Source organism: Lissotriton vulgaris, chromosome 5 (assembly GCF_964263255.1).
Source record: "Lissotriton vulgaris chromosome 5, aLisVul1.2, whole genome shotgun sequence".
Lineage (NCBI taxonomy): Eukaryota > Metazoa > Chordata > Amphibia > Caudata > Salamandridae > Lissotriton > Lissotriton vulgaris.
In genome coordinates this window covers 1,601,970,829-1,601,998,339 of record NC_141693.1, presented here as the reverse complement: position 1 = coordinate 1,601,998,339, position 27,511 = coordinate 1,601,970,829, and the positions used below count along the sequence as shown (strand labels likewise).

Here is a 27,511-nt window from a genome sequence, read left to right as displayed (position 1 = left end):
GATCAAGGACCTTCCCAAAACCAGAGAAGTAGAGAGGGATCCCTCCATCCCCAACCCTGACCCGCTCCCTTTCTGAAGTGGCCCGCCGAAGTCAAGCATGGGTGATTTCACTTTCCTAGTACTTTACCAAGTATCAAATGGTCCATTTTTTAAAACCCAACAGATTAGCTCTACAATTAGCACCTAAAGCAGAAACAGACTTTTGTAAGTATACGCATGTGTGCTTGTTAGTCAGATAGTGGAATCTATGCACATTGTGATAAATGACTTGGCCAGCATCACACTTTTTTGTGAAACAAGAAATCCGAAAGAAGCTGCTAGGTTTTTTAATTCACTGCTACTAGAAGCCATCGTAGTTCCTAAATTAAACCTAATTCTCCCAAACCATGCTCTGTTCAGGCCCCTAAACCACTGTAGAGCCTTGCCTGCTACCATCTGGAAACGCTACTTGTGAAGGGCTAACATTTATTCAGTATCTGTCAGCTGTTCGAGTCATTTTACTCGTTTTACTCGTGTTTTTAAAAGTGTATATTTTCACTCTGTGTTTGCAGACAGCATACTCCTGGGCCACCTGCACGCATTTCCGCTAACATTTTACAGCTCTAGCGGCCGTTTTGGGCTTTAATTGGGGTTAGGGAATTCATCCCACAGCGGCCATCTTCAGTGTGGCCCAGAGCGATGTGAGCGCTCTAGTGGAACACATAAAAGGAAACGGTCATCCTGTCGCGCTTGCAGAAGCGCCGTCCCTAGCGCCGGAGTCTCGCCTGAGTCAGCCCGTCTGCGCTCGTCCGCGCTCTGACGGGCTCTGGGCTCTGGCCAGTCCCCTATTTTTATTTGTGAGTAACTTTGTGTTTTGTTTTACTTTTTCACACTATGTTTCTCTCCTATTCTGCAGAGGAACTATATTTATGGCGCCGCACTTCTAGCAAGAACTGCTCAGTATGTACACTGCCCTCCCCCAAATTCAAATGTCACCACTGCGGATTTGCTCTGGGAATGCCGGCGAGCTGCAGATCGCTGAAGCGCCATTGCAGACGCAGTAGGCCTGTTTCATTTAAAACTGTCTCTTTACACTCCTCTTTACAGTTCTGGAGTGTTAATTGTAGATCTCTCCCACAACACAAGTACAACATATTTGACTTCATTACTGATGAGCAACCGGATGCAGTGTTTCTTACGGAAACCTGGCTACATGACAGTTCTGGCCCCGATATTGCCGCTGCAATTCCCCCTAATTACGTCATCGTAAGAAAGGATAGGGTTTCAGGCAAAGGGGGGGGGGGATAGCCATGATTTTTAAATCTAAGTACACCTGTAAATTTGAAGATATTTCTCTTAAAGGTTGCGAGGCAGCCCTGTTTAAGTTAACTATTAGCCCTCAGTTTACAACGACAGGTTTATTAATCTATCGCCCTCCTGGGAATGCTAATTCCTGGGTTTCTTCTTTGCCGGATTTCCTGGCCCCCTTGCTGCTTAGAGCAGCCAACTTTACGATTCTTGGGGACTTAAATATCCATCTCGAAGATTCTGATTGTACGTCTAGTAAACAGCTTATTTCTATTCTTGAAGTCTTTAACATTCAGCTAATGAACTCTGCCCCTACACACCATGCTGGTCATTTATTAGATCCCATCTTGTCAAATCTACAGTTGGACTGCTACCAGAAAGCACGACCAATAGAATGGTCCGACCACTTTGCTGTTCCTTTTTCATTAGATACTACCAGGACAGCATCACGGATCGGAAAGGGAATAGATAAACGGACATGCAGTTGGGGGAAAATTAACATGCCAGAACTTAATAAACAATTATTGAGGACACTCCCTAACACTGACCTACCTATCTCTGCACTAAATTGTGCAGTTGGTCAGTGGTTAAATGATGCTGTTGATTCCACGCTTCCTCTGACATCTAAGAAATCTATGCCTCATCACCCCCCTGCACCATGGTTTTCTGACAAGCTTAAGTGCCTTCGCACTCAATGTAAGACTCTAGAAAGAAAGTGGAGGCATAACTATTCCCCTACTCGCAAAGTAGCATATAGAGAAGCTCTGAAGGGCTATCATACAAGCTGCAAAACAGCCAGAGCAGACTTTCACTAAAAAAATAGTTTCAGATGCACAAAATTGCCCCAAGGTGCTTTTTTCAGTTGTAAAAAAACTGACAGGAGCAGACTCTATTCCTACGCCCCCGCGCTTGACGCGGTTCAATGTCAATACTTAGCTGACTTTTTTATCAAGAAAGTCGACATGATTTATGATCTTTTCACCCCGTCACCGGTGGGGACACCTTCTGCATCTGGCTCTGTTCAGTCATCTGCTAGTGTCGATGACGTCGCCAAACTCTCTGTATGGCAGCCACTAGACAATGTTTCTTTTTCCTCTTGTCTAAATAGTGTGCGCTCTGGTTCCCCGTGCGATGCACTTCCGGTTAAAATACTGAAACAACTAGATTCCTCCACCCATAAGATCTTTGTTAAATTGTTAAATGCCTCACTTACTGAGGCATATGTCCCCCAGCCATGGAAACACGCTATGGTAGTGCCCTTGTTAAAAAAGACTGGTGCTGATATTTTGAATCCTGCTAATTTTCGTCCTATATCCCTGCTGCCCATCTTTTCTAAAGTGTTAGAAAGACACATTAACACCCAGCTTACTGAACTGGTGGAAAGTTCTGGTTTCTTACATTCATCCCAGTCGGGTTTCCGGACTCGCCACTCGACCGAGACAGCCCTTCTCGGGGTGACGGAGAGTCTCCGACACGGTGTTGATCAGGGTGAAACCATGGCGCTCATCCTGTTGGATTTGAGCGCAGCTTTCGACACCGGGTCACATTCCATCCTCCTTGACTCTCTGCGGTCTCTTGGTGTGACTGGTATGGCCTTAGCCTGGGTGGCCTCCTTTCTTGGTGAGCGAACCTTTCAAGTGTTCTCCCCTAAGGCGGCATCAGCGGTCTGTCCATCAGCGCTGGGTGTCCCCCAAGGGTCAACACTCAGCCCCCTATTGTTCAATCTTTATGTAAAACCCTTGGCTAACATCGTAGAGCAGGCGGGGCTGACTCTGTTCTCTTACGCGGATGACACCCAGATTGTCTTCTCCCTATCAGGGCGAGACGAGAATAACCCCTCTGCACTAAAGTCTGGCCTCATTCTTGTGGCTGACTGGATGCAGAGGAACTGTCTCAAACTGAATGGGGAGAAGACAGAGGTGGTCATTCTGGGTAAAAATAAGAACCTCTGGGGCCCTCAGCACTGGCCAAATGAGATGGGTTCACTTCCTGTACCCACACATGCTGTACGTAACTTGGGCGTCCAAATTGACGACAAGTTAACAATGAAGCAGCAGGCCACTAAGGTCGCAGCAACCTGTTTTTCTACTCTTAGGTGGCTACAAAAGATCCTATGGATGCTTCCCATTCCCTCCCGTAGAACGGTTGTCCAGGTATTGATAACATCTCGCCTGGACTATGGCAATATACTATATTTGGGCGCTGATGTAGCCACTGTTAAAGTACTGCAGGTTGTACAAAATGCAGCCGCGCAACTTTTGAAGAATGTTCGTAGAAGAACTTCGGCATTATCTGCCTTGCATGATCTTCATTGGCTTAAGGTCTCTAGTCGCATAAAGTTTAAGACATTGTGCTACATGTTTAGAATCAAGCAAGGCATTGCACCCACATACTTACAAAAGCTAGTGCAACCCTACAGGCCCAAACGTACTCTACGATCTTCGGAAATTGGGAATTTCATTGTACCAAGATTTAAGCTGGTAAGGATGGGGGGACGTTCCTTTTCCTATCTTGGTCCCAAATATTGGAATTCCCTGCCCACAGCCCTTAAATTAGAGACCAGTCTTCTTCGCTTTCGTAGAGCACTGAAAACGCTGTTGTTCACATAAGTAGTTGGTACCTGTATGCTGGCTTATCTGACATCTTCTTCTCCAGTCTGTCCCTAGCGCCGGGAAACCCACTGTGGGTAGCTGTGCGCGGTTAAAGTTCAAATAAATAAATAAAATAAATAAATAGAGCCTACATCACACCCATCACGTACCTGCCTGCTGTTAGGGGTCCGGGGGATGCTATCAAAATGAAACCATAGACATGGCATCAGCAATTACAGTATTATTTTCCGTTTAATAAGCATCCACTTTCTTATAGTTAGTACTATATGTTAATGTTATGTTAATGAATTTTTTAAGCTCGTGAATACCCAATGGTGTCTTGGTGCTGAGCGGTGCTATATGTCAATATCTGTAAGAACAAAGAAGAAAAGGACTATTGCTCAAATAGCCAGGTTTTCAAGGCCTTCCTAAAGGCAAATAGAGTTGGAAGGGTTCTGATAGAAAGAGGGAGTGTTATAACAAAAATCCTGTGCACACGTTATGCGAGGTGTATACAAATGTCAAACTAGAAGAACAATTTGTAGTCAAATGAAACAAGGTGGACACATGGAAGTTTCTTTTTCAAAAGATTGTATTGGTCCTTCCTTTCTGGAAGGATGACATCAAAAGACAATACCCAGCCGATGTGTTTCATCATGCCGGGAATGTGCCCGTGACTCTTCAGGGCTCTGGGTGAGATGAAAGACATGGTACAGTATAGAGAATGTATAAATATAGCGCAATATCTGCCAAATGGTAAAAAGCACAGAAGAAAACATGCGCTTTTTACCATTTGGCAGATAATGCGCTATGTTTTGTTATAATTACTGAGTGGGCCCTTGCCACTTTCTGCAGAGGTTTCGGGGTCTCCTCTGACCTTGTTGCACCGTTCCATCACTGTTGCTTTTCACCCGAATACATACCGATACCAGTTAAGGCGCCATACTTCCTGCACATGTGAAAACCCTCCACAGAACCCACAGAAAGAGGGAGTGTGTTCCAGAGTCTACTGCCATCCCCATCTGACCTTGAAAACTCTCGGTGGTGCTAGTACTTTAGCTCCTTCGGAACGTGTAGCATCTTGGTTTTGCAAACTATAGCAAGATGCCCCCTTCTTTTGCATTCAGAACAAATTACATTCAAGGCAGGACATTTCTTATCATTTGCCAAGTGGCCAATTTTATCGCACCTATAAAATTTCAGAACAAAAGGTTTATTTTTAGTTTTACCCACTTTCAGGTTTAGGTATGATTTTTGCCTCTTCCTTGACAGCTTGAACTGCTACCTGCTTGTCCCTTTTTATGGTTTCAACACATTCTAACGAGTGTTTGACCCTTTTTGCTACTTGTATTACCTCATCTAAGGACAGTTCATCCCTCAACCAAAGCTCCTCTCGGATCCTTTCTGTGTTGCATCCCACCATGAATTGGTCTCGGATCCTTTCATCCAACAATTCCGCAAACTTGCAGGATGAAGCGAGCTTTCTAAGTTGAGTGATGTATCTTTCAATAGTCTCACCTTCATTTTGCAACCTTCTGGTGAAGTGATATCTTTGTAATATGGTGCTAACTTTAGGTAAGTAGTGCTTGTTGAGCTTCGGCATGCATGCAGATTTCAAACTCATTTAGGTCTCTTGCTTCTGCATCACTGAGTTCAGGAAGGTGATCAAAAACGTCTTGTCCTTCCGAGCCTAAGCAGTGAAGCAGGAGGGAAGATCTATGTTCCGCACTCAAACTTACCCCACAAACTCTTGCATAACCCTCAAAAACCCTTTTCCATTTCTGCCATTTAAAGGGAGGCTCCCCAGGTGACATCAGGAAGAAGGGAGGGGCAGTTACATTATGCATGCTTAATTGTAAAACAAACTCAAAAACTCCAAAAGAGAAAGCTTATTTGAAATTGACAAAGAAAAAATTACAAATAAAAGTTAAAGTTCCAAAATGTACATGTCTCCTCGGAGCATCATGACACACTGATCTTGATTAATGTGTTTGTGTGCATGTCACAGATGTGGCACTCAGGGTAGAGGTATAACCGATTGAACCCTCCTCAAAACCTATTAGGCAAATGTGTGCATGTCAGAGAAATGGCACGCAAGGTAGAGGTATAGCCGATTGAACTCTCCTCCAAACGTATTAGGCAAATGTGTGCATGTTACAGATGTGGCACGCAGAAGAGAGGCATTACAGCTTGAACTCTCCTCCAAACGTAATAGGCAAATGTGTTCGTGTCACAGATGTGGCACGCAGGGTAGGCAAGTAATAGGGTAGGCAGTTTCGCAAAAAAAAGAAAGAGCTCCGTGGGGATCGAAGGCTCGAACACAGAAGACAGGGATCAAAGGCACTCCAATGGCTCCCGAGGCTCGCAAAGAACACACGAGGTAAGGAGCGTTATTTTCCCTTATGCCGTTTGGCCTTATGAATTTAAAAGATGACAGTAAATCAAAAGTTCACACTGCCAGGAGACCCAAACAATAATAGTTGAGAAAATGAATTCATGGGCTGAAACGCCCCACACACCAGCAAATTGAAGTTAGATAGGTGAAAAGACCAAGTTGGTAAGAGTGCAGCCCATGGTGATCAGGGAACTTCCCTGTGGACCCTGGAAGGAAGCGGCCTTGGATATACTTTGGCCAATTCATTACGATGGTCGACAGGTCTTCATCTTGGTGCTCAGATATTTATTTTCTAGGTGGCCAGAGATTCACTTCACCTCTATCATAGAGACTGTGAATGTTATAAGGTTTCTGGAGACTCTCATGGCTAAGGAGGGGTATCCTGAAACCATCCTCACTGATAATGGAGTGCAGTTGGTCTCACGGGAGATGGATTTTTTTTTTTTTAAGATCGTAGCATCAGGCACAAGAGATGCTTCCTTTACCACCCAGAACCCAAAGGAATGGTGGAAAGGTTTAATAGGGTGCTGAGGGAAACCATCACTTGTGCCAAAAGCTCTGGTCTCAATTGGAAGGAGGAGGTTCTTAAAAAAGTTGAGACCTATAGGGTGACCCCACACAGTACAACTGGTAAGTCACCCTTTGTTCTCTTCAAAGGTAGATCCCCGTGTACCATTGTTGAACCGTCTTGGGTGAGGAATCTAGAGGAGTCAGTCTTTGTGTCTCCATCTAAGAGTGCCTCGCCTGACTGGCGCATGAGGGAAGAAGCCAAGTGCTTGTCTAGGAAGTTGTACTTTGACTCCAAAAAATCCACTAAGGGCACTGTGATGAAGGTGGGTGACCTGGTTGTCATAAAGCAACCTGGTTCCAAGGGGAAGTTCTCTAAACCCATATGTGTCACTAAGGTTTTCAAAAATGCTGATAGGACCCAGGTTCACAGAAATTGGAATGTGAAGAGTTGCAGTGTACAAATGGCCTGTGTCGACTGATGGTGCTCCTGTTAGTGAAAATTCTGGTGCCACCTCTTTTGTTCCCTCACTCTCGTCCTCTAGGATTGTCAAAAGGCCAAGTTATTAAAAAGACTATGTATCATAAGATATACTCTTTATTGTTAACACTTCATGTGTGCTCATTTGCTATGTCTGTTCCTTTTTCTTTCCTCACTTCTCTTCTCTCCAGTCGTTCCTTTCTTTCTTCACTGTGTTAAGGGAGGAAGGTGTGTGGCATCTTGGGCCTACTCTTCTTCTGATCTCATGATGCCATGGTTACCTAAGATTCCATACTGGGTGTTGGTTTTCCAGGTTATAGAATTTGTTGGTTCAAATGTTAAGTAAGCTGTTACCTTTGACTGGCTGAGGACCTGGATGGGTTTCTTCTTGCTGAAAAATAAACCTGGACTTGTACTCCTCAACCTGCCTTACTTGCCGTGATCCTTTCAGCTGCTTCTGGGATCTTACAGAACGCAAATGCCTTTTTGGGACACACCAGTAGGGTAAGCATCTCAAAACATATCTACAAATGATCATTCCATCGATGGAATTCGAATGACATAAATATCCCAGTTAAAAAAACAGAACATGTGGTGTGCATAGAACACACACCAGTGGGAGAAAATGTAAAAAGATCAAATTTACTCAAAGCCATATCAGGACCCAAAGTGCCCAACAGCCGCTGTACCCAAGTACACAGATCACTGCAAAACCAGCAATATGGTTAGGACACGCAAAGTGAAGCATGTCGGCGAGAGTGAAAGATAAATAAACAAGCAAACAAACAAAGACAAATGTAAGAAACCAGGCTCCACAACTGTCTTCCTCCCTCCTCTCTCCCTGCACCAGGTTAACCAACACTCAAGAGAACAACCAAATTGCGCAAGCACCCTCTTCAAAGTCCATTCTAAGAGAACATTACTGTAGAGTAGTAGTCTTATTTTTCCTCTCCCCAAGGTTATTACACCAACATCCAAACGATCCATAGACCTTTCCGACGTCAGACAAGCATAGACCAACTAAAATAGCCTTGAAAAAGCCCTGGAGAGGGCGAAACACGTGTCGGCAGTGTAAAGCTGGGAAACTTTTAACATATTTGATCAATAAAGAACTTGAAGCACAAGACTTGGTTTTGGATCCATACTTCGAAACTCCTATTGAACCATTGATTGATGTTGGTGTAATAACCTTGGGGAGAGGAAAAATAAGACTACTACTCTAGAGTAATGTTCTCTTAGAATGGACTTTGAAGAGGGTGCTTGCGCAATTTGGTTGTTCTCTTGATTCTTGGTACTTGCATTAAGTTGCATTGCTCAAACACCCCTGGTGGTGGGTGTATTATCAAGTTCTCAGTGCACCTCTTTTGATACCTCACGTATAACGTACCCAGTGAGAATAACATTAGCATTAGGTGCGGACGTTTTCTCTTATGAGAAACACTACCACCAAGTTTGTTGTATAATTAGGTTAACCAACACTCACCGGGTCAGCCACAACTCTGCTGAGTTGTGGCAGGTTATTTAGCAGATTACGACCGGTCCTCCTCTTCCTCTCTTTCTGTCTCTACTGTGTATACCTGATATTGGTACTATAAGAAACGGGAGGGAATACACCGGATTCACATCAGGCATAGATTTATGCGCTAAGTAACATGGCGCAAGAAGGGAGCCATTACCATAAAAAAAACTTTGGGCCGTGTACGTATACCTGTAAAGAACTGTATGTTGTCTCCTTCTGCACGCATTTGTAACTGTTGTAGGGCCCGATTCACAGAACTAACTTAAGACAAAATCCTAAACTTACTACCATTTTGGTATTCACGGAAGGCACTAACTCATTTTGGTATTCACAGAAGTAAGGAGTCTGTAATGGGCGCGGGAGGAATAGGCAGGAGGCGAGTCCGTGTTAAAGAAGGTTTTATTGCGGCATACAGAAAGTCAGTGCAGGTTTTCCTAACGTGGAGGGCCCGGCGTGGGGATCGACTGTGGCTGGGTCTTTCAGGCTTTCTTGGGCTAGATTCACTCCTCCGACGTCCTTCGGGGTTCCTCCGAGGTCGGGACTCGTCTACTTCCGTGATGCCTCTCGACAGAAAACAAAAACAAGAAAGAAGTATCAGGGGGAGTGTCCGGGCTATTTACACGTGCATTGGGGAAAAGTAGTGAGGTAATAACCCGTGTCACACTTCAAGACGATCGTTAGTGAAGAAGTCTGTGCACAAGATAAGGGGATACCAAGAAGAGGGGGAACCCAGGTACGGTGTTGGTTCGCTCGTCCTCCCCAGCCAACCCGCAATCCTACTGCGTACCTGTGTTAGCCACACACCTCCCCTGGGTGTGTGCAGGGTGACTCGTATGGACGGTGGCCTCCTGGCGTACTCTCCGTCTTGGGTACTGCTTCTCGTCTCTGCTCCTCTTCCTTCGATCTTCCCACGCTCTCTTCTTCCGCTTCTACGCTTCTCCTCTCTCTCGATTCTCCTCTCCAACCACCAACCCTCCGGGTGAACAAGCACACCGCGTCTCCTCCCGTTTCCGTATTTGATGTCGGAGCGTCTCCTGCTAGCTCCGCCCCCTCCTCCTGGGGCTGGGAATTAAAGGGCCAGGGAATGTCATCGTCGTCAGAAGACCTGGCAAGGTAATCCATCGAGGGAAGCTCGAGGGAAGCTCTGTCTGTGTAGGGTAGAGAAGAGAGGAGGGGTCTCGTAAGTTCAGCGTGGGAGCACCATACTCTCCATTCCGTGAGGTACGCTGTCCCACTCCGTTACACAGTCCTAACTTTAGGACTCCTAAATGCCTTCTGTGAATACCGAAAGTCTTAACATTATGATTTTTCTCAGTTTAGGAGTAGTCATAAGCTTGCTTAGGGGATCTTTCCTCTGTCTCTCCTTTTGTGCTAAGAATATCCACCAGAAAGAGTAATACCGTAAAGTAACATGTGCTCCAGAAACAGGGTTCTACAGTTATATCTACAGGGCTTACCCAAGAATGACATTCCTCACCCTATACACAGTGACTTAACACAACACCTATGGTGCCAACAATATCTGCAGTGTCTAGCAGCTGCCGTGTCAGAAACTCGTAAGTTACAGAGTTCACACTGTGCAGTTGGATTTTCCCTAAGGAGCTGGGTTAGCATTACAAGTTGAAGATGCACTCGCTCAAATTTATATTTTAAGGACACAAGTTACCTGTTCCAGAAACCTCCGGTGATTTCCCTGTACCTCTGGGAGACAACGTGTCATACAGACTCCAGCCCTGGATCACAGCAGCTCTTCTGGAACTGTGAACAAAGTGTGATAATTTGGGATTTACCTTCGAACTCATTTTCCAGACAGAGGATATTGATCCACTCTCTAAAGTTTGGGGTGGTTCCTTTTCACATTTAATTTTCTGGCTGCAGTGCAGGCATTGTCTTTGTGCTAGGTGATGGATCTCATAACAGTTTGTGATGATGCTAGCTCTAAACAGGAGTATCCAAAACATGGGCAGAATGGAGTGTGAAGACTCTGCATGTAGCTGTCAACACCCAACTTGATTTAGCAGTCGGGAAGGACCACAAAAGAGCAGACCCTTTCTAGAAACTCCCTCTTTCTTGAATAATGTAGGCCTCATTTACAATATTTTGACGCATGGCAGCACAGCAAGCTTTCTTGCTGCTCTGCTGTGCTTCAAAAGAAAAGGACAGGAAAGGACATCTTCCCTCACAAAAACAATCACAAGAAGTGTTTTCCCTTGTTCTATTTGTGCTGCAGCACACATTAAAAAAGGAAACTGTTAGCTAAAGGAGAACACCTTGTACTTTACGAAGGACTGATTGGAGTACCCAGCATTAATGAAATTCTGTACTTTCGTGTTGCTTTTTGGTGTATCATTTATTATTATCTACTAATCAATTAGTTAGAGATATTTACTTTTTCATTAATTGTGACCTTTTTCTCTTCCCCTATGCTTTTCTCTGATGATGTATTTTTCGAAATATTAAAAAAGTATCAATAAAAATATTTAAAATATATATATATATATATAATAAAAGAAAAGGGAAATACAAGTAGAAATAAGGTATTGCTCCTCACTGCTCCTCCCTTAGACCTCCCAAGGGGAGGCATAGGAATCTGACTGATTCCCAGGTTTACAAAGCCTTGTAAATCTAGGAATGCGTCATGTTCCATGTATGGTTAGGAAGACCAGAGCATTGGAATGCCCCTTTCAGGCAGAGTAATGTGCAAAAGGGGAACATATTTACAAGGCCATGAAAAGTCACTCAGGGCGGTTTTACTAGGCCTTGCAATTATCGGGAGGCAAACTGCCCCACCATTGCATCAAAAAAGGCGATGCGCCGGCGGCGCAATAGGCATGTAAATAAGCCCCAGGATATGCTAACTCTCCCTCGCCTCCTCTCCCGCCCTTACTACCAACCAGGTGACTGTGCTCAGGGAAAACTAATCAGCAATTCCCTGCTAAGGCTAGCCCTGTCTCTACCCTCCCACTCTTAAGTGTCTGTATTTCTTCCATCAACTCTAGAAATGCAGGCAATAAACCACCACTGTCTGGGGAAGCAGTATTCCACCCTATATTTTGATGCCCTTTCAGACTTGGGCATATCCAAAATGGATCCCACTAGTCCAAGCAATCAGACTCTCACCACATAATGGAGTCTTGCAATCATTCATTCTTTGCACACACGCCCTCAACATGTACATAAGAGGTCAGTGCAAGGGTATGGGTGTTGTACCTAAGCAGAAATGTTCCAGAGTTAGCCCTGTAGGCTGCAGTCCTACTAAAACAGGATAAAGTTATTTTGAGTATTATAAATACACCAAAATTGGTATGCTGCCATGCAGCAACCCAGGACATGGACACGATGTGTCAATAAAAACGGCCCACATGGTGTGCCCCTCCAGGTCACAGAACAGGCTCTGGACCTTAGATTCTCCATGGACCGGCCTAGAGCCTCAATGCATATGCAGGATCAGCATGCCTATTCCGTCAGCACCATGGTTTAATAAATCCTGAAGAAAGGAAGAACATGAGGATCCTGAAGAAACATTGGAGACAATCTCCACCCACCACTAATCTTTCTATTTTACGTTCAGCAAGATCAAAATACCAAAAACACATCTTCCATGAAAAAACATCACACTTCAGAACCCTCCTCGACTCAGCCAAAAACAGACCCAAAAAACTATTTGACCTCATCAAAAATCCAAACTGCTTTCCCTCAACCACCACGCCTGACGATTCTCCAAAGAAAGCAGCTGATTTCACCATATTCTTTGATGAAAAAGTGGATCACTGTTGGATCAGGTCACTCATCCTACCCCCCCCTAGAGGAGCGCAAATCCTTAGTCATTTGACAGAACTTTGACGTCCTCTTTGAAGATGCCCTCCTCAAATGCATCCTCGAAACAAAACCTAACCATTTGTTTGACCCCATCTCTAGTGACATTGCCATTGATTTCTACACCCACACTCTTTACTATTGGACCAGTCTGGTTAACCTCTTCCTCAGACAAGGCTCCCTTCCTGTTGCCCTAAAATCACTGCTGGCGTGTCCCGACTGGCTGCAAACTTATTTAAAATCGCATTCTGGTAGGCTACTAGATGCGGCTAAATTGCCTCCTATTAATTTTCCACTTTATTGTATCCAATGTACTGCGACGCGTCTTTTTTTATTATAGTAAGTGTTTCCTCTTTTGTAACATTTGCTAGCTCCGTTGACTTTGACAATGTCTTAATATGTTGTTTAGGCCATGTTATTTGATCCATAACAAACACTGTTTCCTCTAGTGTTGTTATGGTGGCACACGATAGAGGAGCCTAATTCTAAATTTGAATGTGGCGGGAGTTGAGCGAAAAGGCATGACCTGTCAAGCATAAGACTCGTGAGCAGAACTATACTTGCCTTGCCCTGGGCTCTGGCAACCCACGCTACCCTGCTGAGGGTAAGGCTCCTTTGCCATTCAGGAGACATTAGTTTCCCAACAGATTATGATGTGGAATCCCTAATGTTAACAATCTGACTACGTAGTCATCTCAACAATGGTATTACTTCTGCCCTCGATAAACTGATGCTCATCTCATTCAGGAATAAACAGCTTCATAGATGTGGGGCACATAATTGCTGGTTCTTTCTTGATCTAAAGCTATGAAATTAAAGGCTCACTTAACTTAAAGAAAATGGTAGGCACCCGAATTCAAATTATACTATATTAGTCCTATTCCTGGATACCAAAGCAAAATACAGGAGGCAAAGAAAATGTATTTCTCTGAGCAAAGTACACATGCCCAAATCTCTCCAAAGAGCTCCCTCTCACTATAGGGGAACTCTAAAGATCCTGTTCCATATTTCCCTGTGCCATCCTTCTAGGGAACTTTGTGATGGAGAGACATCATTTTTGAGGGCAGGATCAGAACATTAGAGCTGCGATTCACAATGAGGAAGTTTCTCCTCCGGTGAAGATAAGTGAGTGCTCGTCTCCAGTTCCTCTAGTCTGTTGCTCAGTATTTAAACCCCACTGCTGGAACTATCTCACAATCCTGTCCCTCCGGCTCTCCAACTGACCTGCGTACTGCAAGCCTGATGAAACTTCTCTGCCCTTACCTGAAAGATGACCTCGGTTACGCTCCCACTCCTCCCCAGTGGTGGCTGGTGACATTTGAAAGTGGTGGGGGTAGAATGTGTGGTCAGGAGAATCGCGGCGAGCGAGCGTATCGAGCGAGCCCGATTGGCATAAGGAGGGTTCGTGGGGGGTTGAAAAGAGTGGGCAAATAGTGCATTTTCAAGCAAATTTGAAACAGCGCGAAGGTTAAAAAAGCAATTGTGAAAGTACAGGTTTTACAATAATAAAGAGATGTCAATGTCATATATTAACATAGGTAGTTGCTTATTCAATATAATCACAGAACTTCATAACAGACTTCGAGATAACAATGCTGAGTACCATTCATACATAGCACATTTACCATCAAAATGCTCTTTTTTTTCCAAAGCATTGACCTTATCTGTTTGAGATCGTAAAATAAGTAAAGCAGTGGCAGCTGGTGATTTTTCAAAGTGTAAAAAGTTAGCCCCAAGTGAGCCCAACCGATATAAGTCAAGATCAGGGGGAGGTTTTTTTTCCACTGATAAGTTTTTGAAAGAAAAAAAGGGCAAATAGTGCATTTTAAAAGCAATAAGAATCTAGACCACATATAGGGTGCACGACAACTGAGTTGCCTCTTTGTTAATGGCATTATTATAAGGAGGGAGGCTGAACACTTTTAGTAAAGTACACCTGCACCCCAGTAAGCAGTCTAGGGACATAGTGTTGGACTAAACCGGACTTGTATTTTTATTTGTCACAAATCTAACATAAAATAAAAACATAAGTGGGCCACTACATAGTGCCCCCAGGGCACAAGCAGGGACTCACTTGAGTGCGTTCGCCATCGCGTGCACTCCCCTCAAATTCCCCCCCGCACAAGCAGGCATCCACTTCAGGACTTGTTTGTTTCATTTCAGCAAATGAGGCGCAAAGCACAATTGCTGATGAGTGACCCGTGGCGGTTGCTTGTACAGGGCGTCGGGGCTCCGCCCCCTCACCCCCTTTACTTTTGTCACCATCTCCACAATAAAAACAGCATTTGCTGTTTGTTATTAAAAATGCGGGCTGCTGCACTCACCTAAATTCGGAATTTGGAATCGATCGTATAAATGCCATCCTTGTTTTCTCTGTTGGGGCCATAATTAATGCTGAGTGGTGCTGGGTAAACCATTTGCCAGGCTGAAGAGCTCACCCACCTGAGGCCTGTGAGGTCATCAGCTCGGCAAACACATCGTTTTTTTAACCTTCTTGCTGTTTCAAATTTGCTTGAAAATGCACTATTTGCCCACTCTTTTTCAATATTTTCTTGGAGGGAAACCCCCACGAACCCTCCTTATGCCAATCGCGCTCGCTCGCTCGCTGTGGTGCTGTCCACCACACATTTAAGGCCCACCACTTTCAAATGTCACCAGCCACCACTGTGAGTGACACGTTAATGAGTAAGAGTGCTTGTGTGGAGGAGTTCATGTTTGTCATGCGAACCGTGTGAGTAGTATTTGCATGTCAAGACTGACGATGATAGGTGCCCCTTCTAGTATTTTGTCGCTGCGCCTTGGCGTGCAGTGAAGTGAAAAGTAGCAAGCCATGTACGCATGCACACTTCAGGACTTTTAACTACAGATTTAGAAACTGGTCACTTCATTGTCTCCTTAACACAGCTATTTCCCTCAAATGCAGATCCTCACCCCTAACTGCATTGCTCTTCTAGACTACAACAGACTATAGCTCAATACATCTCCCATACACATTTCTTGTGTCATAACTTTCGGATTACAACCTTTTCCCGAGCAACTGGGGTATTACGATGCACACAGGGCATGTCCTCAGTCATTCATGAAGTGTCATACACTGGGTTTGCTCCAGCTTTTCACCAGGGGTGCCACAGAACGAGCAGTCCGCGGAGTCCCAGAAGGTTTCGTCATTCCGCTCATTGCCTGCAGCATCGGGCAGCAACTGTTTGATGGGCTGCCACAGAACAGCTAAGAAGCGTCACTGGAGCGAGTGTAGAGCACAGGCCTCGCAAACAACTTGACATCATAACCACCCCCAGGACAGGTGGCCAACCGGCATCTCTGCTCAGCATTTGTTTTGAAATATTTAATGAGGTAGAGGCAATTCTGTGTGCAGGGCTTTCCACCTCAAAATGAAAGCAAGTCAGATATGTGTCATGTGTGATCACAACCAACAAGGAACAACACACATAAAAAGCTTAAAGGAAGTTGGGAAAACCTCTATTTTACAAACATTAACAAAAAGACAAAATGATTCAATAAAGTGTCAAAAACTAATTTCCATTTTAGATCTGATCATGGTATCGCACCCTTGTCTACCTTATGTTATTAGCAGAAAGAGAGATTTCAAAACTACCACAGAGATGGACTTGGACTCAACCCACTTGCCCTTGAGTACAGCTATTTAAATAATCTTCGTTAGGCCATATTATGAAAGCTAGTATTGTACTTGTGTAGCGTAATTTTGCATACGTTTGAATTCATTAATTATGAAAGTAGTTAAAAAAGTGTACGTTCAGAATAGCATGTGTACAAAAATCCTTTGTGCTTTATTTAATGGACTACAGTGTTGCTCTATAATGAGCTGAGGCACTACAGGGTTAACATTAACATGACAACTGCCTTGACTCTTGGTGCACTAATTGTTTGTTTAAAAAGTATTACTTTTAGTGGATACTTCTGAGTGCTATTATGTGACATATCAATGTCAGAGCTTCACACATTATAGAAATACACATTTTGCTTGATGTTTGTTGCATGATTTACATGTAAAACATTTTCAGGGCTCGGCTTGTGCACAGGCTCTAAGATTCCAGCGAGACCCTTGGCTCGGTTCTCTGTGCAAAGTTATTGGCTGTCCCCCTCAACTGACAGGTTGTCAAAGTAGCTTAGCCGAATGCACCTGCCTCAATGGACTGGCTGCAGCCCAGAGTAATTAATTACCAGTGGCTAAGACTAATTCAGACGTCCCAGCCATTATTTGTTTTGTTTTCAAGGTTAATGTCATGGCCACCCATGGGACCAATAGCTCACTGTGTCGTAGGACTCAAGCTGCTCCTTATGGATTCCCAGCAAGGCTAAAAATGTCCTGGATTTGTTGGTGTTACTGGTCGGCGGGGATGTGGCCTGGCAGTTCAGCAGAACAATTTTTATGTTGGCGGACCAGTGCCGATTTCCATTTCAACATCTGAAGTGGTACAGTGTTTATTATTTTTTTAAGAAAAACAATGCACTAAAATGATGCCTAAAGTAAACATCGGAGGCTGAGATTCGTTCAGACATTTACCTATCACTTTTTAGGTCGAGCTTGCCAGACAGCACAGCTGTCTGGTTACAAAAGGCATTGTGGTCTTACCAAGAACATAGTGGCTTGCAGCCTGCCTATTGCAAATTTGTGACATACTGTGAACATCCTTTGCCTATTTATGGCTCTTTCCCCCGGAATTGCGATGTACACCAGTGGCAAAATTATAGCATAAATGTGTCCACACATTGCTTAATGGTAGCTGCCCCTGCCAAAATGTTGGCCATTCCAAACACATTGTGTCCAGCACAGTATATTGCATTTCGTAACAAACAAGTCAAAACACTTTAACGGAGAAGTTGAAGTACCTTATACTGCACAACTTCTCACCAAACTACAACTTACAACAAAAAACAGCTTATTATTAATCACATAGGCAAAACCTAATGCATTTACCAAAGATTGTTGTTTTTTTATTTTGTGTGTGGTGGTCAGGTGTAGGAATAAGAAACCAAAACACTCAAAAAGATGTTAGTGGTATGCTTACCATTGTGCTGTTAATGTGAGTGGCTAGAACTAAGTTGCTGAGGGGTAGTAGAAGAGACGGTAGGTAGGTGTGCAGTTAACAGTCTCGGTCGGCATGATGGGCGAGTGGGGGGATGGCGTACGAGGGTCGCACGTGTGGAGTGGTGGAGGCGGGAGGGGATTAATTAAAATAAAATAAAATTTACCTTCCCCCGGGTCCCACGTTTTCCTTCTGCCGCAGGTCTCCTCAGGAAGCAGCCACCCACAGGCAGCCTCCCTCCCCTCCCCTCTGCCAATCACAATGCTGCAATGGCAGTGTTGTAATTTGTGCGGACAGTGACCAGCAGGGCGCCTAATGGGAGGCCATTTTCACTATGTAGGCTGCATGCAGCCTAAATAGAGAAAAGGGAGAGTGTGCATGACTGTTTGGTCGGCCCCAGAGGGCCAACCAAACAGTCATGGCCCACAATAGTGTGCTAGCCACGCCTCCCCTGCTTTCCAGCAGACCCGCCCACCCACAACCAGGCACTTCTGCATTCTCGCAGCGCGAGAAGCAGAAACATAAAATGGTATAACAGTGGGGCAATGCCTCTCTGCCCTGAGGAGCCGCCCCTGGCAGTTATTATGGCATTTTGCAAGTGTAGGGCTACATGAGGACGAGGGAGAGGTAAGTTGTCTTCGCAGGAAGGGTGTTCAGAGGGAGCAAGAGATGGGTGTGTGCTGGTGTGAGGTGAGGACTATAGGGAATGTGTTTTTGGAGTGGGGTCAGTGTGAGTTGTCATCTGGTTGGTAAAGAGGCTATGAGTATAGTAGGCATTAGGAGGGAGAAGAGCGCTTGTGTGATACAAGGGAGTGAGTGAAAAGGTAGAGGAAATGTTAACATGATGTGGTACAACAAGAGTTAAAATCATTAGAGGAGCTGGTTGTTAGGAAGGAAGGAGTGAGATGACGTAGGTAGTGAGGATGAGTGAGAGACTTTGTGCTTGTGGAGTTTATGTACAAGTTGGAAGGCTGTTATGGGGTGGGGATAGGTGGCCTTGAAGAGCATAGGGGAGCAATTCATGTGCTGTGTTGGATATGAGTTTAAGGTTGGGTGAAGAGGCAGTTATCACTCGAAGGAGTTATGAGAAGAAGGGTCGATTATGTACACAGTTGTATCTTCTAGATGTGTAAAGAGATGATTTATTTGGTATATTATCTCAATCCATCGTGTTGCAATTTGTTCCCTTCTTTGAATAGTCAATGGCTTATCTCATAGTAGACACTGATCCTTGCTTCCTTCTGTCACCTTGCACAAGCCTCTGCACTGTGTTGCCTTTGGCAGGAGATGTTTAGGCCTATATTAACCTTCCCCGTTTACCTTTTGTCTCCACTGCAGGCCGGACGATCACGAACTACACTTCCCTCCGCTATATTGTCTCCATGGTCCCCTCCATTGCCTGGCTAGCTCGCTTCATCCCAGGGTTCATCTGCATCCCCAAGTGGGTCCTCACCCTCTCCGCCAGCAAGTTCTAGCCTGTGAGCCTGACCTGCTCTCTAGAACTGAACAATGGCACTGCAGCTAGGGGTGCTGAGGGTGCTGCAACACCGCTTGATATTATTGAAGGTGCTCAGATAACAATAAGCAGTAAAGAGTTTTTGATGTAGTTTGGTTCCCAAGTTGGTACGTCCTGCCCACCCCTTCCCTGCACTTCCATTTGGGTTCCCCCTGATCATGGCTCGCCTTGGAATGTTGGGGTTGAAGCTGTTATTGGAGACATGAATGGTCAATAAAGAAGTACCCTAAGACTTCTGTTCCAGTCATCTTTATTTTCAACACTTTTTTTATTGAATTTTCTTACAGCTTTTACTTTGGGGTAAAGGATAAAATGCCAAAGATCAGGTAGTTCTGACTGCTGCGAATTGTGTTAACATCGCAATCAGTTTACCTATCTGACTTCTAACCACAATGTGAGGGCATGAACTAACTTGTGATACACTATCTAGGTTACAGGGAAGTGTGGAAGAATAAGACTACAGTATGTTGTGTGTTTTCTAACAAATGTAAATAAAAACATTTTATTCCTTTGCAAATTAAATATGTTAAAACAAATGAGCAACAGGGCAAGTACAAATAAGGCACATCGACTCTTACTCTGGAAGTGAAATGGAACAAAGTTTTAGGTAGCACCAAGACACATTAATTTTACTGTATGTGATTCCTACCAGGTAAAACCAACTCTGATGTATGGCCCTGTTTTCATTTAAACTTAAACCCATTTCAGACTTGCTGTATTTTGTATCTTAGGAGCAAACATTTTATTGTTCAAATATCTGTATTATTTAGTTAAAAAATAAATACTTTTGTAATACAGTACCAACACATAAAACACAGATTCAAATGTATAACGAAGACAAATTACATAGAATATATGACAGCAAGCATCTGGACTGGGATTAAAAGATATGAAAGTTATCATATAAAAATGGTCAGAAAGATGCTATGACGAATAGCAGGTATAATAAATTAATCAAATATTAAATATAAATCCCAGAATAACTGAGACAGATGGAGCATCTACATATAACTTAGCCAAGACAAGTGTGACTTCAAATTGCTTGATGAATAAAATGCATCAAAAAAGGAAAAGAACTAGAAGAAAGGAGGAAAGAAAGAGAGAGAGAAAAAGGAAAGAAAACTAGAAGAAGGGAAAGAGGATGAGGTGATAGGGACATCTGCTACATATCTGAAAAATAAATTAGGAACGGAATCAAAATGCTATTGAGCTACCAACCCCTGAGAAGATAACTCCATATATTTATCTAAAGACCGCCATACAGTACTAGTAATTGAAGGTTTCTTTTCAACAAAAGTATGAGCTCCACGAGATATGAAACCCACACCCACCAAGTATGATAAGACAGGAAATGAAACTATTAACATTCTGTGAGTATAATTTTGACGGCAATGGATAAAAGCGAATCTAAAAGCTCCAAATACGTATTATCAAGAGGTAAAGGGGTAACTGTAGCCCATTGACCTATCAAAATCATAGGTAAAGAGAGAATTACAGGAGTATTAAAGATTACTGATAAATGTTTCTGTATCAGACCCCAAAAGGAGTTTAATAACGAACATTCAAAAAACATATGTTGATGGTGCCTGATGCTAAATTACAGTTCCAACGAAGATCAATATTCCGTAACTTATGCCAGCGAGCAGAGTTCTAATGTTAGAGATTTAGTGTAAAGAATTTATATTGGATCAATGAAGGAGCTATTTTTTTTACATAAGGATACTTTCCCAATCAATTGCCAAGTATCTTGTGAAATATTTTTAAAAATCTTAGCTTCAAAATGGTGAGACCATTTATCACAATAAATTGTAGATTGTGAAGACAGAGAAGCAGATAATAATGTATACATTTTAGAAGCGGTATGACCTGAATGTACCCACATGGAAGAAGTGAGACGATACCTGGGTCTTAGGAAAGGATTAATTTAGAGAGCTTAACTTTTAGCTTCAAAAAGAATAAAAATCTATGTCACTAAGATTGCATTTATTTGCTAGAAAAGAGAAAGGAAGAGGATCATGGTTAGTATCATAGAGATCGTTCACCAGTCTGATACCTTTGGAAGCCCACAAAAGAGCAGGGTTAGGATCAATGTCCGTAAGAAGTTTAGAGTTAAACCATAAAGATGGCCAACTTAATTTATGAACAGGATTCAATACTTTCTTGTCAATAAATTTCAATGCACTAACCATATCTGATATAATACGCTGAGAATGAACTAATGTAAATTTAGAAGCTGTGAGTAAGGAAAGAGTGGAAAGAGGAGCACATAATTCTTGTTCAATATGAATCCATGGAGGTAAATGTTGTTGAAGATCTGGTAAAAACCAAATTGCGCCATGATTTGCCAAAAAAGAAATTTGATAAAGTTTCCAAGCCGGGAGATTACAGCTACCCAAAACAGAAGGTATCCTAAGAGATTTATAAGCCATTCTGGCTCTCTTATCGCTACATAAGAATGTAGAAGTAATTAAATCAATCTCATGGAAGAACCAAGAGGAAAGCTTTATAGACAGCATTGAAGATAGAAAATTAATGATTGGGGTAATCATCATTTTAAAAGTTTGTAATCTACCCCACCAGGAAATATATTTAGGAGACCAGGATGACAAAAGTTTCTTAACTTTAGTTATGATATGGGATTCATTATAAGTGATAGTATCTGAAACATCATTACAAAACCAGATGACTAGATATTTAATACGAGTAGATTGTCACTTAAAATCGGAATCACCCAGATGAGAAGGGAAGCATACAGAATTTAGAGAGACAATTCTGTTTTCTCTTTATTGAGCGTATAACCAGAAATGACAGAAAAATCTCTAATAATATTAGAGATAGCAGGAATCGCTGATTTAATCTCTTCTGAAAAGATAAGAACATCATCGGCGTAAGCAGCCATTGAAGTGTATGTAAACCAAATTGGAAACCATTAATATTGGGTTGAGATTAATTAGGCGAAGAAGAGGATCAATAGCCCTTGACCCTGCTCGCAAATCAGGCCGCTCCCCACGCCGCGCAGCACCACCACTGCGCCCGTGTCTCTCCCCCCCGCTGAGTTTGCCGCCCCCGTGCCTCCTGTGCGCTGTTGCTCCCGTGTGCCCCCTGCTGGTAACTACTGTCGGTATTTGCTGATTGCTGATTCTGTAGTATTGCTGTAGTTTTATCTGCTGTGTGCCTTCTTGTTTATTGTTTGCACGCCTTTTTTCCTTCTATACCCCGCCCCGATCGCCATCCCGGGCCGCTGCTTCCCTGCGGCCCCGCCCCCTCGCTCGCCCATTGGCCACCCCGCTTCTGCCTCCCAGCTGCTCCCTCCCTCCCATTTCCCCCTTATATGGCGGCCGCCGCGCAACAGTGAGAGCGACTCTTGACCCTGCTCGCAGGTCAGGCTGCTCTCCACACCGCGCAGCACCACCAGTGAGCCCGTGTCTCTCTCCCCGCTGCTGGCGCTAGTTCGCCGCCCTCATGCCTTCTGTGCACTGTTGCTCCCGTGTTACCCCTGCTGGTAACTACTGTCTGTATTTGCTGATTGCTGATTCTGTAGTATTGCTGTAGTTATATCTGCTGTGTGCCTTCTTGTTAATTGTTTGCACCCCTTTTTTCCTTCTGTACCCAGCCCCGATCGCCATCTCCGCCACTGCTTCCCTGCGGCACCGCCCCCTTGCCCTCCCATTGGCCGCCCTGCTCCCGCCTCCCAGCTGCTCCTCCCTCCCACTTCCCCCTTATATGGCGACCGCTGCGCGACATTGAGAGCGACCCTTGAGCCTGCTTGCAGGTCAGGCCGCTCCCCAAGCCGCCCAGCACCACCAGTGCGCCCGTGTCTCTCCCCCGGCTGCTGCCGCTAGTTCGCCGCCCCGTGCCTCCTGTACACTGTTGCTCCCGTATTCCCCCTGCTGGTAACCACTGTCTGTTTTTGCTGATTGCTGATTCTGTTGTATTGCTGTAGTTTTATCCCCTGTGTGCCTTATTGTTTATTGTTTGCACCCCTTTTTTCTTTATGTACCCCGCCCGATCGCCATCCCCGCTGCTGCTTCCCTGCGGCCTCGCCCCCTCGCCCGCCCCGCTCCTGCCTCCCAGCTGCTCCTCCCTCCCACTTCCCCCTTATATGGCGGCTGCTTCACGACAGTGAGAGCGACCCTTGACCCTGCTCGCAGGTCAGACCGCTTCCCACTCCGCACAGCACCACCAGTGCGCCCGTTGTCTCTCCCCCCCCCCTACTGCCGCTATTTCGCAGCCCCCCGTGCCTCCTGTGCACTGTTGCTCCTGTGTTCCCCCTGCTGGTAACTACTGTCTGTATTAGCTGATTGCTGATTCTGTAGTATTGCTGTAGTTTTATCTCCTGTGTGCCTTCTTGTTTACTGTTTGCACCCCTTCTTTCTTTTTGTACCCCGTCCTGATCGCCATCCCCGCCTCTGCTTCCCTGCGGCCCCGCCCTCTCGCCCGCCCATTGGCCACCCCGCTCCCGCCTCCCAGCTCCTCCTCCCTCCCACTTCCCCCTTATATGGCAGCCGCTGTGAGGCCGCGTAGCGGACGTGCCGCTAATGCGCCTAAGGCAAGCCAAAGGCGCGCCTAAGGCAAGTCCGGTTGCGCCTGTCCGTGCCTGGACCGCACCCAGCACCAGAACCCCTGGACCCTGAAGACACCACAACACCCGACTGCACTACGATGCCAGCACCCTCCACGCACTCAACCCCGGACAAGAACACACCTGCTACCGGGCCACCCCAAAGCACACCCACCTGCCGGAACTGCAGCTTCACCAGCATCCGACCCGCAAAACCACCAACCAATGAACCCAACTACGTGAGATGCATCCTTCTCAACAACCGCTCCTTCCGCAAACACATCGTCGAACTCTGGGACCTCCTCGACTTAACCACCTCAGACGTCGCCTTCCTGACGGAGACCTGGCTGAACCCCGCCTCAGCTAGGGTGACCAACCGTCCGTAAATTTCACGGACAGTCCGTAAAATGGACCTCACGTCCGTTGTCCGTGAAGATCCCTCTTAAGGACGTCCTTTGTCTGTAATTTGGGGTGTACAGCGACCTGCACTGCTCACCTTTGTGACGCCTCAGTGTTCTGAGAGAGCTCCCTGCTAGAGGCCCCTCGCACTTCTCTGTGATGAAAAGCAGCCCCTCCCCAGCCTCTCACAGACTGTGATGGACCATTGTCATTCTGTATGCCGACTGATTGTCGCATACAGAAGGACAATGGGCCAGTCTGGGCAGTTAAGGAAGGCATGTGGGGACCCATTTGCAGTTTAGGTAAGTAAGAATAAAGCTGAACACGATGTGTGGTCTAATTTGCAAGGGTGTTTCCAGATTACATGCTGTTTTTATTCACCACCATAAAGTGATTTAGTTTATCACCTTTAGGCAAAGTGGAGGCACGTTATTTCACACTGCTCATGGGCACTGTGCCAGATGTATCATTAGTGTCCTTTATAAAATGCAACTATTTTCAAAGAACATATTTAAAACATTTTGTTGCAGAATGAAAAGTTGGCCCCGTTTAAAAAAACTATCTTGGTGTTGTGGGTTCCTGTTATAACTTGTGTTTCCCTGCAGCTCAGCTGGTATGTATGTCATATAGAATGTTGGATGATTGGAATGTTGCTGTGCTGTGAATGTCAGTTGAGTGAGGGCTGAGCAGCAGGACAGCTGCTCCTGATGGGGTTTCCTTTCTATCTTAACCAATTAACTTAAATAAAGTAACTTGATCAATCCTACATGAAGTATCCATCTTCTCTTTGAGTACAACATTTTGGCGACATTTGGGGACCATTCTGTAAAGAATCAACGCGTGCAACTTAAAGGAAGAAGACTATATAATGAAAACTTCATTGTGACCAAGGAGAGAAGGAAAAGGATAAAGAACCGGTAGCACACAAGTACTGTTGAAGAGGAGAAAAGAAAACTAGAGGTAAAACACTTTAAGTTTGGATGTAAAGTGTGTGTGTAACGCTGGCTGGCAAACAAACCCCATCAGTGACCCCTACATTGGTCGCCCTGAAACCAAGATTTGCTAGAGTGAAAAGAGATAATCTAGTTTTAACTACCAGCAGCAGTGTGGAGTATCACTGTGGTCTGCTTGGTTGCCTGTTTAAAGCTTCTTGGCAAAGTAGAAGAGTTAGCGCTGTAACTGTTAAAAAAAAAACTTTAGCAAGGAAGAAGAGATTAGCGCTGTTACTGTCCAAAAGGAAAATAAAACTTTGACAAGCCAGAAGAGATTAGCTTTGGCAAGGCAGAAGAGTTAAGCGCTGTAACTGTAAAAAAAAAAAAAGGAAAATGAAACTTTGGCTGGACAGAAGAGTTTAGCGCTTAGAGATTGGAAACTTTGATTGGCGTATTGGCATTGCCTGGATATTTTTAAGGGAAAAAAAAGGAAGAAATCGGCACATTGGGTGTAGCGGTGATTTCGAACATTTATTTGAAAGTAAACCAAAAGAAGCCTGGCTCGAGCAGAGAGGCGCGTGCCAACAAAGAACTCACTGTTTGAATCTGTGGAATGGTGCAGTGCGTGGAAGCATCCTTGCGATCCTGAGAGGGGCGCTGCAGGAAGCGGAAGCGGCGTTATCGCGTCGCAAAGAAACGTGGCGGACATCTTGGTAAAGGGGTCGCTAAGCAACTGGAAGCAGGAAGAGGAAGCGAGCGTCACGCCAGGAAGCGGCAGCGACGTAACGACGCTACGTGGCAGCCATTTTTGGTCAGTATTTTGTTACTAGGCAACCCGTTTTAGCGGAGCAACGGTCTTGAAGAGACGTCATGTACATCACGTTTCAGTGAAGGAACATCATTTTAATTGGAACCGGGTGAGTTGAGCGGTAACAAGTGTCGAAGTAAGCAACGCGTTTTGGTGGTACAACGCGTCTTGTGGAGACATCGTGTCTCAGTGAAGGAGCACGATTTTGAATCACAACTCTGTGAGTGAAGTAGCAACAAGCAGTGTTTACAAGAAGTCCTATAGGAAGCTGCGTGTACAACGTTGTTAAGAGTGCAAGACTTATTTCTTGATTGGAAAAGGGGAAGTACCTTATACGAGCAGTATACACAAGTGTCTGCCTTTAAAAAATAAACTGCGAGCATGTAAACAAGGGACAATACCTGTGGTATAACCTGAGGATTATCACTGTAGAAGACAACAAAAACTGTAACTGCAATGGAGAACCATAATGTCATTATGCCGCTGCAGACACTTTGATGGGACAATTGAAGTACAGTGCAACGCTAAGGGTGCTTGAGGATGGGTGTAGTTTGCTGCTGTGTGTGAGTTGAGATCTAGGAGCTGTTTCACATTTGGTGTTGTGTGTGACGTGGTGTCAAGATACTAAGCCACTCATCAGTTTCACTGGTGTTGTGCATATCGTGGGTTTGTAGTGACTTTGTAGTATGTGGTCACTTGGTTATTTGAGGGCATAGCTGTATATGGTCACTCGTTATTTTGTTTTGGTGTTGGTGATTGTTTCACCAAGAGTTGTTCCACAACTGGTGTTGTGTGTGTGTGTATAGGTGTTAGGTGACTCATTAACTCATGTAGGTGGCTATGTAGTATGTGGTCACATGGTTATTTGAGGGCTATGCTGTATATGGTCACTCATTGGTTATTTTGTTTTGGTGTCGGTGATTGTTTCACCGAGAGTTGTTACACAAGTGGTGTTGTGTGTGAGTGTCACACAACAGGTGTTGTGTGTGAGTGTGTCTAGATGTAAGGCGACTCATTACTCATGTTTGTGGGGGCTATGTGGTATATGGTCACCCCTTGGTTGTGTTGTTTGGGTGTTGATGCTAATTTAGCAAGAGTTGTTCCACAACTAATGTTGTGTGTGAGTGTGTCTGGATGTTAGGCGACTCATTAACTCATGTTTGTGGGGGCTATGTGGTATATGGCCACCCCTTGGTTGTGTTGTTTGGGTGTTGATGCTAATTCACCAAGAGTTGTTCCACAACTAGTGTTGTGTGTGAGTGTGTCTGGATGTTAGGCGACTCATTAACTCATGTTTGTGGGGGCTATGTGGTATATGGTCACCCTTTGGTTGTGTTTGTATGGTTGAGTTATGCGAGTACTTGTACTTAGTCTATGGTGTGCGCGATGTTTCCTGATATTTGTTGTGTTAAGTTTGTTCCTTTGTGTCTTCCTTGTTATACTGGTCTGGCCAACTTGTATAATTAGTGGCATAAGGATGTAGGATGAAGATAGTTATTCATTTCAGGAAGTAATGCGCAATGCTTCTTCGACTGTAGTGTGCGGGATGTGTTAAAATCTTTATGTTTGCGTTGTCCATTTGTACTTTGGTGCATTGTTTTAATATCTTTGACTTTGTGTACTAGAGTGCATT

The 27,511-nt window shown here is 44.5% G+C and overlaps 1 protein-coding gene across 2 annotated transcripts in view; it reads left to right on the top strand.

Annotated features, from left to right (window-relative positions):
- LOC147716791 (dehydrogenase/reductase SDR family member 1-like) overlaps positions 1–19,410 on the top strand; it is a 191,429-nt gene extending 172,019 nt beyond the window's left edge. For both annotated transcript variants that reach the window (XM_086923742.1, XM_086923743.1), the window contains exon 9: positions 19,001–19,410. In XM_086923742.1, the coding sequence (XP_086779868.1) occupies positions 19,001–19,137 (137 nt within the window). In that variant the 3' untranslated portion in view covers positions 19,138–19,410. The remainder of the gene's footprint in view (positions 1–19,000) is intronic.
- The last annotated feature ends 8,101 nt before the right edge of the window (positions 19,411–27,511 follow it).